The 12,324-nt window shown below is 41.8% G+C and overlaps 1 protein-coding gene across 1 annotated transcript in view; it reads left to right on the top strand.

Moving 5' to 3' along the window:
• LOC117357576 (CD109 antigen-like) overlaps positions 1-12,324 on the top strand; it is a 167,441-nt gene that overhangs the window by 27,602 nt on the left and 127,515 nt on the right. Inside the window, exons 5-6 of the mRNA XM_033938377.1 lie at positions 8,095-8,226; positions 9,454-9,493. Of these exons, the coding sequence (XP_033794268.1) occupies positions 8,095-8,226; positions 9,454-9,493 (172 nt within the window). The remainder of the gene's footprint in view (positions 1-8,094; positions 8,227-9,453; positions 9,494-12,324) is intronic.

Raw genomic sequence — 12,324 nt, 5'->3', positions numbered from 1 at the left:
TCCGGAATTACCCTTGTTTTCAAGGATAGGTTGCAAATCTCCTGCAGCAACTCCGCCGTTTCGTCTCTGAGCTCTTTCAGTATTCTCGGGTGGATTCCGTCTGGGCCTGGAGATTTGTCAGTTTTTAATCTATCTATCTGTTTGAGTACGTCTTCGAGGCTTACATTTCTCCACATTGAAGCTCATCTGCCACATGATAATTTTCCCTCCTGATCTCTCTTGAAGATTTTTTCCGGTTCCGGCACGTTTGATGTGTCCTCCTTTGTGAAGACTGACAAAAAGAACGTGTTTAGTCTGTCTGCCACCTCTTCTTCCTCCTTCACCACTCCCTCCCTTCCTGTCACCCTCATCCAGAGGTCCCACCTCCTCCCTCGCTGGCTGTTTTCCTCTCACATATTGGAAGAATGGTTTAAAATTCCATACTTCCCTGGCAAGTCTCTCTTCATACTCTTTTTTTGCTTTTCTGACCACGCGATGACATTCTTTTTTATGCTTCCTGTGCTCTTTCCAATTTTCCTCGGTTTTATCCTTTTTCTACTTCTGGAATGATTTTTTCTTGTCCCCTATCACATTCTTGACTTCATTGGTTATCCATGCCGGGTCTTTTACTTGATTCTTTTTGCACCCTTTCCTGGGCATATATAGGTTTTGCGCTTCGTTTACTGTGTCTTTGAATAAGGACCAGGCTTGCTCCACCAATGCATTTAGGCAATAAAAATAAGGAGTACGAGTATACAATGTCAGGTGCAACTCTGGGGAAGAGTGAACAAGAAAAGGACCTGGGTGTACTGATAGATAGGACCCTGAAGCCGTCGGCACAATGCGCGGCAGCGGCAAAGAAGGCAAATAGAATGTTGGGCATGATAAAGAAAGGAATCTCGAGTAGATCGGAGAAAGTTATAATGCCGCTTTATAGGGCAATGGTCAGACCACACTTGGAATACTGCGTCCTACATTGGTCTCCCTACCTAAAGAAGGATATAAAACTGCTGGAGAGGGTGCAGAGACGAGCAACAAAACTGGTGAAGGGTATGGAGAGACTGGAATATGAGGATAGACTTATAACACTAGGATTGTTCTCCCTTGAGAAAAGGAGACTGCGTGGGGATATGATCGAGACCTTCAAAATACTGAAAGGAATCGACAAAATAGAGCAGAGAAGATTATTTACACTGTCCAATTTGACACGGACTAGAGGACATGTAATGAAGCTAAGGGGGGACAGGTTCAGGACTAATGTCAGGAAGTTCTGCTTCACTCAGAGAGTGGTTGACACCTGGAATGCTCTCCCAGAGGAGATTATTGCGGAATCGACCGTCCTAGGCTTCAAGAGCAAACTAGATGCATATCTCCTTAAGAGAGGCATATAAAGATATGGTGGACTATAAATTACACTATATCATAAATCCTGTAGTGGAAAAGTAACAATAATAAAGACTCCTGAATTCCCACTATATATAAGAAAAAGTACAAGCAATACTCATTCCTAACTAGAGGTGCCTCAGTTAAGGAGCCCACGCAAGTCATAGACTCCGACCGCACAAGTCTGCGTGGATTTCCAGCTCCTTTGCTCCAATCATCGGCAACCCTCTAGTCCCTAACTTCCACTAAAATTATGTTTTAAATTTTAATATATATAATTTTTGAAAAAGTTTTTTCTACTAAGTTTCATCCAAAAGTTTAATAGCACTTTATAAAATCTGCATTCTTAATTCTTATTATACTATCCATTTTAAGATTTCAATGCACTTCTTCTGTGAAAATGAGACTAAATTTAAACATTCAAATGTATATAATAGTACTTAAGGTTACTTAGCTTCAAGCTTAATATTCACAGCAAATTGCTTCAAAACATGCCAACGTGGCCAACGTTTCGTGGAAACTTATTAAATCCACTGCTTCAGGGCCAGTTAATCGAGCATGCTGTAAAAAAGTCAAATCACAATTAACTAAGAAAAATCAATAACATTTATATACTAGTCAGCTAAGAAAACAACACTTGCCTGCTGAAATATCTCTCTGCAATGAAAGTCTCAAATGTAGCAAAAAAATGGCGACAGCCTCTTTTTCAAGAGAGTTATTGGCGTCCTGACGTCACAAGTAGGATCAAATTACATTAAGATCACAAAGGCCATAAAAAAATGGGACGGGAAAAACTGACATAACTAAAGTTGTTAATAAAAATGTTGCCATTCTATATGTTTATTGAGGCCCCCGGGGCATAAAGATTGTAAACGAGTAATCCAACGTTGCTCGTGTTGAGCAAGCATACGACGAAAGTTCCCGCCCCTTTTAAGTGGTTTCACTATTTCTATGACCGTAACTTTTAAAGAGGAGAACTCATGTTTCTTATCAATACAGTGCTTTGCTAAAGGGGCATTTCTATTTAAATTCTTGATGTTACTTTTATGTTCGGTCAAACGAACATTCAATTTTCGTGAGGTTTGACCGACATAAAGAAGATCGCAGGGACATCTCAGAATATAAACAACCCCCTGGGTTTTGCAATCCGAATAATGCCGCAGCATATACTCCCTGTTATCTTTGGGATTTTTAAAAAAGTTATTACAATCCATAAGGGGACACATTTGACAGTTCCCACACATATAATGCCCTACATTTCCAGATGCTTGAGTATCTTCACGTTCTCTTAACATAGAAGGGCATAATATTTCTTTAAGATTCCTATGTCTTCGATAGGCTATCCTCAGGGAATAGTCTTTAAACGTCCCTGCTATAGTAAGAATAGCCCAATGTTTTCTTAAACTGTTAGCAATAAGGTAACTATTCTTGGAATAGGTAAGTATGCAAGTCATAATTTTTTCACTTGACTCAGGCCTCTCAACGGTTCTATCCAGTAGCAAATGTTCGCGGTGATTATAATATGCCCGCTTGTAGGCAACATTCACAATTTTAGGCGGGTAACCTCGTCGTATGAATTTATCTCTCAGACTGTTAGCCTGGGATCTAAATTCGCTGTCTGTCGTACAAATTCTCCGAATTCGCAGAAATTGGGAGAAAGGGAGACTCTTTTTAAGATGTCCAGGATGAGCACTAGAAAAATGCAATACAGAGTTGCAATCAGTAGGTTTAGTATAGACTGACATCACAAATTCATCTTGCAACTTTGTAATCGAAACATCAAGAAAAGAAATCCTACTAACACTGGAGGTCGATGTAAATTTAACTTTAGGATGGCAATTATTGATGTAGGTTAGAAAAACTTCCAATTCAGCAGGTCCTCCATTCCAGATGAGAAAAATATCGTCGATGTATCTAGTCCATAATTTCATCTGAGCAAAAAAACGGGATGAATAAATCCAACGTTGTTCGAAACAGTCCATAAAAAGATTAGCTATGGATAGGGCTACTGTAATACCCATCGCAATCCCAGAGGTTTGTTGAAAGAGTTCATTTTCAAACATAAAAAAGCTGTCTTGAAGTATTATAACAGCAAGTTGGTAAAGGAATTCAGTAGGTACTTTTGGATTTGATCTAGACTCTAAAGTAGTGCGAATAATTTCCAAAGCCTCAGTTTGAGGAATAATCGTATACAAGGAACATACATCAATAGTGACCATGATCGACTGAGGGTCAGGTTTAATAAATTCCATTTTTCTCAAAAAAGCAGAGGTATCCTGTAAATATGATGCAGTTTTCTTGACAAATTCTTGAAGAAATTTATCTAGATATATTGAAGAAGCCTCAAGGAGAGCTCCCCGATTCGAAACAATCGGTCTTCCAGGGGGAGCCTCCAAGGACTTATGTATTTTAGGGAGTAGATAAAAAATAGGAACAACTGGATAAGGGACATTCAAGAAGCAAAATTCTTTTTTCGTTAAATAGCCCTGTTCCAAAGCACATACAGTGAGTTTATTAATTTTCATCTGAAGCTCCTCTGTGGGATTTAAGCTGAGGATTTTATAATCATCACTGTAAAGTTGACGGTATGCTTCCTTCATGTAGTCACTTCTATTAAGAAGTACTACTTTACCCCCTTTATCTGCTCTTCTAATTACAAGTTCTGCATCAGAGGAAAGCGTTCCTATAGCATCTTTCTCATTTTTACTCATATTATATACTCATGCAAAGGAGCTGGAAATCCACGCAGACTTGTGCGGTCGGAGTCTATGACTTGCGTGGGCTCCTTAACTGAGGCACCTCTAGTTAGGAATGAGTATTGCTTGTACTTTTTCTTATATATAGTGGGAATTCAGGAGTCTTTATTACTGGACTATAAATTACGCCAGGTGTACACCTGGCGGGGCCTCCGCGTGTGCGGATCGCCGGACTTGATGGACCGAAGGTCTGATCCGGAGATGGCAGTTCTTATGTTCTTATCTGTGCTTTCCTGGAGCTGTTCCTGAGTTTCTTCTTCACCATTTGTCTCATGGCATCATAGTTCCCTTTCTTGAATTTAAACGTTGTTGAAATGGTTCTCTTCCCCTTTGGCACTCCTATTTCCACTTTGAACTGGATCATGTTGTGATCACTGTTTCCTAATGGTCCCACTACTTCCACTTCCTTGGCAGGTCCATTCAGCCCGTTGAGGATTAGATCCAGAATAGCGGTCCCTCTCGTTGGTTCCTTGACAAGCTGTTCCAAGAAGCAGTCCCGTACAGTCTCCAGGAACTCAGTTTCCTTTGTATATTTTGAAACTCCAAGACTCCAGTCTATCCCGGGATAGTTGAAGTCTCCCATAACTATGGTGTTTGTGTTTTTGCATTCCCGCCTCAACTTGGCTCCCAGTTCTGTGTCCTTTGCTTCAGTTTGCCCTGGTGGGCAGTAGTACAGCCCCATCTTTATCTCGGCTCCCTTTCTTCCCGGTATTTTGACCCATAGTAATTCCAGTTGGTCATTTGCCATTGCTGCGTCCACTCCGGTTGAGTGAATGGTGTCCTTTATGTAAAGTGCTACTCCTCCTCCTTTCTGATGTGTCCTATCTTTTCGGTAGAGCTTGTACTCTGGCAGTACTATGTCCCATTTGTTTTCCTCATTCCACCATGTTTCCGTGATTGCTATGATGTCTAGGCTATCATCTTTGGCCACGACTTCTAGTTCCCCCATTTTGTTCTTTAGGCTTCTTGCATTAGTGTACGTGCAGTTCAGGTCTTGGTATTTTTTCCTCCTTGTTATTTTCCCTTGTGTTTCATTTTTCTTTCTGTCCCCTACCTGTCCTGCAGCCTCCTGGTTATTGACTCCCTTGTTATCCCCTTGTAGTACGTTCTTATTATCCTCCTTTTGATCCTCCCCTTCATCTTGCTTCATTTTGTCTTCCGCTTGTAGTACACTCCTCTTAACTTCCTCTTGTTTCGTCTGGCTCCCTTGGATTTTCAGCTCCTATTTTGTGCCATTAGTGCCTTCCCAACACTTTCCCCACTCAGTATCTTCTTGGGATACTGTCTTCCGAATCATCGGCACCTGGTCGACTGTCAGCTTTCCCCTTCTTCTTAGTTTAAAGCTTGCTCCATTCCTCTCCAGATGTTGTTTGCTAGTAGTCTAGTTCCCGCCGTGCTCAGGTGTAGTCCATCTCTCCTGAAGAGCTTGTTCTTGCCTCAGAACATTGTCCAGTTCCTCACGAAGTGAAATCCCTCTTCCTCACACCATCTCATCATCCATGCATTTATTGATTGTAATTCCGTCTGTCTCTTCACATCAGCCCTCGATACTGGCAGGATCTCCGAGAACGCTATCCTCTGTGTCCTCATCTTCAGCTTCCTTCCTAAGATCTTGAACTGTTCGGTAAGTGCATTCCTGCATTAGTCTCTCCTGGTGACATCATTAGTCCCGATGTGGACTATCACTGCTGTCTCTTCCGTCTCTGCTCCTTCCAGGATCCTTTCAATTCTGTCGTCGATGTCCTTAGTTCTTGCTCCTGGGAGACAGGTCACCAGCCAATCCTCTCTCTCTCCTGCTATGTGACTGTCCACCTGCCTTAGGATTGAGTCTCCTACCAGGATTGCAGATTTCCCTTTTTTCAGCTTCCGCTGTAGTCGCAGGTATGTGTCCTTGGTGCGCTTCGTTTCTTCTCCCTCTAGGCACTGGTAGGATCTTGCCTCTTCTTCCTGGAAGTTTCCTCCATGGTTTCCTTCTGCCCTGGTGTCAGGTGGTTCTAGTCCTCTGTTTAGTGCATCTTCCTTGTTCCTGCTCTGTTCATGTTCTTGTTCTTCCACTCTCCTCTAGGCATCCTCGATGAACTTCTCAAGCTCCCTGACTTGTTCCTCGATGTGCCTCTCTCTCATAGAGTTTTCGGCTGTCTGGAACGGGTCTTCTGAGATGTAGAGCCCCTCCAGTTCCCGGATCCTGTGCTTCAGACTGCTAACCTCACTCTTCAAGCTTTTCTGTTCCTGACATCGTCCGCACACATACGACTGCCTCCCCAAGGGGAGGTAGTTGTACATTGGCAGTCCGTGCAGTATACTGGGAAGCTCATCCTCAGGGTTCCTTCAGCTTCCATTCTTGTTCGCCTCTTGAAGTCCCTGTACTCTTTGCTTTTGTGCTCACTCCTGTTCCTGGTTCTTCCTTACCTTCTTTGTCTTCTGGTTCCCTTCGCTTGTGCGTGCGTGCTGTCTGCCTCTTCCTAGCCCTCTGTGCCTGCCAGTTCCTTTTGCTTGTGTATGTGTGTGTGTTCTCTCTTGAGTCTGTCTTTTCCTGTCCCCCTTCTGCTGCCTTTTTCTGCTGTTTGTGTGCGCAAAATCACCCTAGGCACCCCCATACAACCCTTCCAACTTCCCTACTCACTCCCTTCATCCTCCACACACATACACGGAGTCACTGAAACGTTCTCAGCCCAACCAAGAAGAGAATGATGCGGAGCCATGAAACTTACAAGTTACTGTATTCCACAATTTTCTTTATACTTTTCATTTCAATAATATGAAATGCAACAAAAAGTTTCAAGAAAAGTGAGGAATATAACTTGTAAGTTTCATGGCTCTGCATCATTCTCTTCTTGGTTAGGCTGAGAACTTTTCAGCGGCCCCTCGTATTTCATATATCACACACTTCACACCTATACATACTACCCAATATCTATACACAAGCCCACTTTCCCATGCTATTCCTTGCTAGGTGGAATGCAAGAGTATCTGTAGATATTGTTGTAATTATCAACGCTACTTTATACCTGAATCTAGTTGAATTTTTTGGATATAAGAGTTAATTGGATTCTTCTAGCCCAGTACACAGCATCATAGGCCCCTATCCAGGGTACAGTTTAGGGGGTGAAGAACTTATGTGCACGACAGACGAGCGGGGTTTGGGTGTGATTGTATGTGATGATCTTAAGGTGGCCAAACAGGTTGAAAAGGTGATGGTGAAAGCTAGAAGGTTGCATAGGGAGAGGTATGACCAGTAGGATAAAGGAGGTATTGATGCCTCTGTATAAGACTCTGGTAAGACCTCATTTAGAATATTGTGTTCAATTCTGGAGAACGCACCTTCAAAAAGATGTAAAAATGATGGAATCGGTTCAGAGGAAGGCTACTAAAATTGTGTGCGGTCTTCATAATAAAGCGTATGGAGACAGACTTAAAGATCTCAATCTGTATACTTTGGAGGAAAGGCAGGAGAGGGGAGATATAATAGAGACGTTTAAATACCTACATAATGTAAATGTGCATGAGTCGAGTCTCTTTCATTTGAAAGGAAACTCTGCAATAAGAGGGCATATGTTGAAGTTAAGAGGTGATAGGCTCCAAAGTAATCTAAGGAAATACTTTTTTACAGAAAGGGTGGTAAATGCGTGGAACAGTCTCCCGGAAGAGGTGGTGGAGATGGAGACTGTGTCTGAATTCAAGAGGGCCTGGGATAGGCTCGTGGGATCTCTCGGAGAGAGAAAGAGATAATAGTTACTGGATGGGCAGACTAGATGGGCCATTTGGCCTTTATCTGCCATCATGTTTCTATGTAACCTGTGCTAAAGAATAACTGAAAAGTGTTAAAGCATGCTTTTTTTTACATTTATTGGAAAAAAAAAGTGTTCCTTGTTCCGTATCTTTTCAACTAAATTTCACCATTGATAGGTATTACTTGCTAAGGACATAATGGAAAAATGTTTTGAACATTTTTCAAGTCTTTCTTTGCTTCTTTCAGGACCCTTCCGGCAATCTTATTCAGCAGTGGTTGAATGTGATGACCAACAGGGGTGTTATTTCCAAAGAGTTTCGCTTATCTGACAACACACCCCTGGGTGAATGGAAGATAACTGCGAATACAAAAGAGCGGGTAAGGAAATAGACCTTGTAAATTCAGCTCAATTTCCATTATGTTTTGGGAAACAGTAAAACTTGGGAGAATAAGAAATTACAAAAAGAAACTTCTTAAATTTTTCTTTATAATTGTTATGTTATGTTGATTTACGAGTAAAATAACATGAGTTAGGGGCCTTTTGACTAAACTGCGCTAAAAAGTGGCCTATGCTATTATTAGCTTATGGGGTTTCCCTTGGGCTGATGTTGCATTTTCTATTGTGTGAATTAATAAGATATACAATTTATTTAAATGCTTAGTATAATGAACTTTTACCATTTTAGAAAGACTTTCACACGACAAGCAAAACAAATAAATTTCATATAGCTAAAAGTTTTATGCAAGTCACAGCTCAACTGACCTGGAACGGCATAAACTCCAATGTTAGCACCTGAGGAATGCTAGTGCCCAAATATGGCCCAGCATTGAATATCTTGAGCTAATTTAGGACTTCTTTTACAAAGCCTCGGTAGAGGTTTTTACCGCGAGCTGGTGAGATAAATGCTGTGATGCACATAGGAATTTCCTGAGTGTGTTTTGTAAAAGCCAGAGTTAGCCAGTAATGGTTGGGGTTAAACCCCCCCCCCAAAAAAAAAACATCACCACTGACCACTGCTGGCTGAATGGCAGATGCTCTAAAGAGATTAAACTATTTTGGACCTGATTCAGTGACACTATTTTAGGTGTATGGGAAGCAAGTATAAGGGGCCTTTGTGCAGTAAGCACTTACCCCCCCCCTCCAATTTTATATATATGGTGTCTTCATATTTAGCACCAATAAGAACAGTGCTTAGCGCATATCTATATACAGAATTGTGGTTAGGTGAAAGAAAACCAGACCTGAATGTTTGCGCCTAAGTTGTGCACGGACTGGGCGTATTCTATAATGGCGCATCTAACTTTTAGGGACGCCCATGCTCCACCCATGATGCACTATAACTAACACGCACCACTTTATACAATGCACTTACAAAGCTGTGTGTGTAGCTTCTAATTAGGCCAATTAGCATCAGTTATTATGCCAATTATTTGTCACTGATTGGCTTGTTAAGCTGCTTTAACTGTCAGTTTTACTGCAGTTTAGTAAATTTGGCCCTCTAGGCTGCAGACCTCTAAGGCAACTTGCAGTGCACTAAACATGAGTATATTTTGGTAACAGTTCCTCACTGAGTTCATTTTAACAATTTGAAATCTTATCTTCAGTTTAGGTCAACTGAAAAGCCTTTCACAGTGACCGAATATGGTAAGTGGCTCTATATGCTTTCTGTCCTTATTTGTTCATTAGATTTGAAAACATCTTTTTCTAGTCTGTCCTGCTTCTAATGCTGGTCTAGGCAAGAAGGGAGGTTGGTATAAAATACAAGCAGTCCCCAAGTTACAGACACCCGACTTAAGTACAACTTGTACTTAAGAACACAGTCTCAGCTTCATTTGATTTGATTTATTTATTATTTTTTTTCAATTTTCTATACCGTTCTCCCAGGGGAGCTCAGAACAGTTTACATGCATTTATTCAGGTACTCAAGCAGTTTTCCCTCTCTGTCCCGGTGGGTTCACAATCTATCTAACGTACCTGGGGCAATGGGGGGATTAAGTGACTTGCCCAGGGTCACAAGGAGCAGTGTGGGTTTGAACCCACAATCTTAGGCTGCTGAGGCTGTAGTGTTAATCACTGCGCCACACTCTCCCCTAGTTTACTGAGCAGTATTTCCAGTGGCATGGACTCCTACACTTCTCCTGTAGCAGATTCAGGAATGATGCATGGTCACATTAAGAACAATGTGTGGTTGTGCATGCTGTACCTTAGAGGGAACACTGAGTTGGCCCTTTGGTCAGCTGGGAGTAGAAGTAAGCAGCAAGAATCTGAGTTACATAGAAATCCGACTTAAGAACAGCTTTAAAACCCTAACTTAACCCAGGGACTGATTACTAACAAAACAGGCATAGGAGATGCCAGATAATAGAAACCTTATGCCAACACTGCCACCTAGTGAACAAATTAGGCTATTACCCAATTCTAGCAATTTATCATTCACTGTAGAAAGTGGGGTAGTAGCCTTGTTATTGTTTTATTTCTATTTATTACTAACAACAAAAATAATAAGATGATCCCTCTTTATTGGACTAACAATACATTTTTTATTAACTTTGAAAGGCAAAACCTTCTTCAGAACTGAGCAAATGTTGATAAATATCAGAATGCCCACTGTACAAAATGGTATTTCAATGAATCCCAAACTTGTTGTGCCTGTGACCCCATGATTGCAGTCAAATAAAATTGTGTGACCCCCCTGGTATAAAAATAATGATGCACCTATGGAGAGCCCACCTAAAGTTATGACCTCCAAAGCAGATTCTGTGATCCCATTTGAGATTCTGATCCAGTTTCAGAAGCTCTGCTTAAAAAAAATCAGAAATAAAAACCATAACACTACTTTATGCTATTATATATTTGGAATTACTTGCATATGAATGCGGCCATTAAAGAGGTGAGAGAAAGGCAGGCTTTTCATAACACGATCCAGAAGAACCAATTACTGTAGTTCTTCAAGCCCATTTGAAACACGGTAATCACTTAGTCACTGATCTGCAGTAGAGAATGACATGATAACAGAATTCATCACCGTTCCCATCCCCATGAATAACCACTGGAAACCATACCCATGTCATTCTTTAAGAAGAGAGGGAAGAATCAGAGTATGAATGGACACAGCCACTGACCCTCAAGCCTTGCATTGAAGAATATTGGTGTAGAAGGACTGAGGTTGAGCGAGACACTAAAGAATGACACCAGATAGTTAGAACATAAGACCGTAAGCGCTGCCATACTGGGACAGGCCAAAGGTCCATGAATCCCAGTATCCTGTTTCCAATAGAGGCCAACCCAGATCCCAAGTACCTGGCAGAAATCCAAAGAGTAGCAACATCCCAGAGCTGAGATTGTGTTGTCATAATGCCTCATTCCACCAATGCCTAAGAGCCAGCCTCAACAGTGATGTCACAATGACATCATTGTCCTATACTTGGCTCAAATAAGATTCAGAGTAGGAATGGACACAGCCACTGACCCTCAAGCCTTGCATTGAAGAATGCTGGTGTGGAAGAACTGAAGTTGAGATAGACACTAAAGAATGGCATGGCATGGTTTATCACGGTTATCTGCGGGGACAGGAATGGTGATGAATTCTGTCATGTGTCATTCTCTAATCTGCAGACAGTTAAAAACATAAGAATTGCCGCTGCTGGGTCAGACCAGTGGTCCATTGTGCCTAGCAGTCCGCTCATGCGGCGGCCCTTAGGTCAAAGACCAGTGCCCTAACTGAGACTAGCCTTACCTGTGTACGTTCTGGTTCAGCAGAAACTTGTCTAACTTTGTCTTGAAACCCTGGAGGGTGTTTTCCCATATAACAGCCTCCGGAAGAGTGTTCCAGATTTTTTACCACTCTCTGGGTGAAGAAGAACTTCCTTATCCCCTTTTAACTTTATTAATAATAATAACTTTATTTCTTCTATACCGCCATAATCTTACGACTTTAGAGAGTGCCCTCTCGTTCTCTCTACCTTGGAGAGGGTGAACAACCTGTCTTTATCTACTAAGTCTATTTCCTTCATTATCTTGAATGTTTCGATCATGTCCCCTCTCAGTTTCCTCTTTTCAAGGGAGAAAAGGCCCAGTTTCTCTAATCTTGCACTATATGGCAACTCCTCCAGCCCCTTAACCATTTTAGTTGCTCTTCTCTGGACCCTTTTGAGTAGTACTGTGTCCTTCTTCATGTATGGCGACCAGTGCTGGATGCAGTAATCCAGGTGAAGGCGTACCATGGCCCGGTACAGCGGCATGATAACCTTCTCCGATCTGTTCGTGATCCCCTTCTTAATCATTCTTAGGATTCTGTTCACCCTTTTCGCCGCCACCGCACATTGCGCGGACGGCTTCATTGACTTGTCGACCAGTACTCCCAAGTCTCTTTCCTGGGGGGGTCTATCCAAGTACTACACCGGACATCCTGTATTCATGTATAAGATTTTTGTTACCGACATGCATCACCTTACACTTATCCATGTTAAACCTCA

This window comes from Geotrypetes seraphini, chromosome 3 (genome assembly GCF_902459505.1).
Source record: "Geotrypetes seraphini chromosome 3, aGeoSer1.1, whole genome shotgun sequence".
NCBI lineage: Eukaryota > Metazoa > Chordata > Amphibia > Gymnophiona > Dermophiidae > Geotrypetes > Geotrypetes seraphini.
Note: the sequence above shows the minus strand (reverse complement) of the source record. Positions and strands in the feature narration are given on the sequence as shown.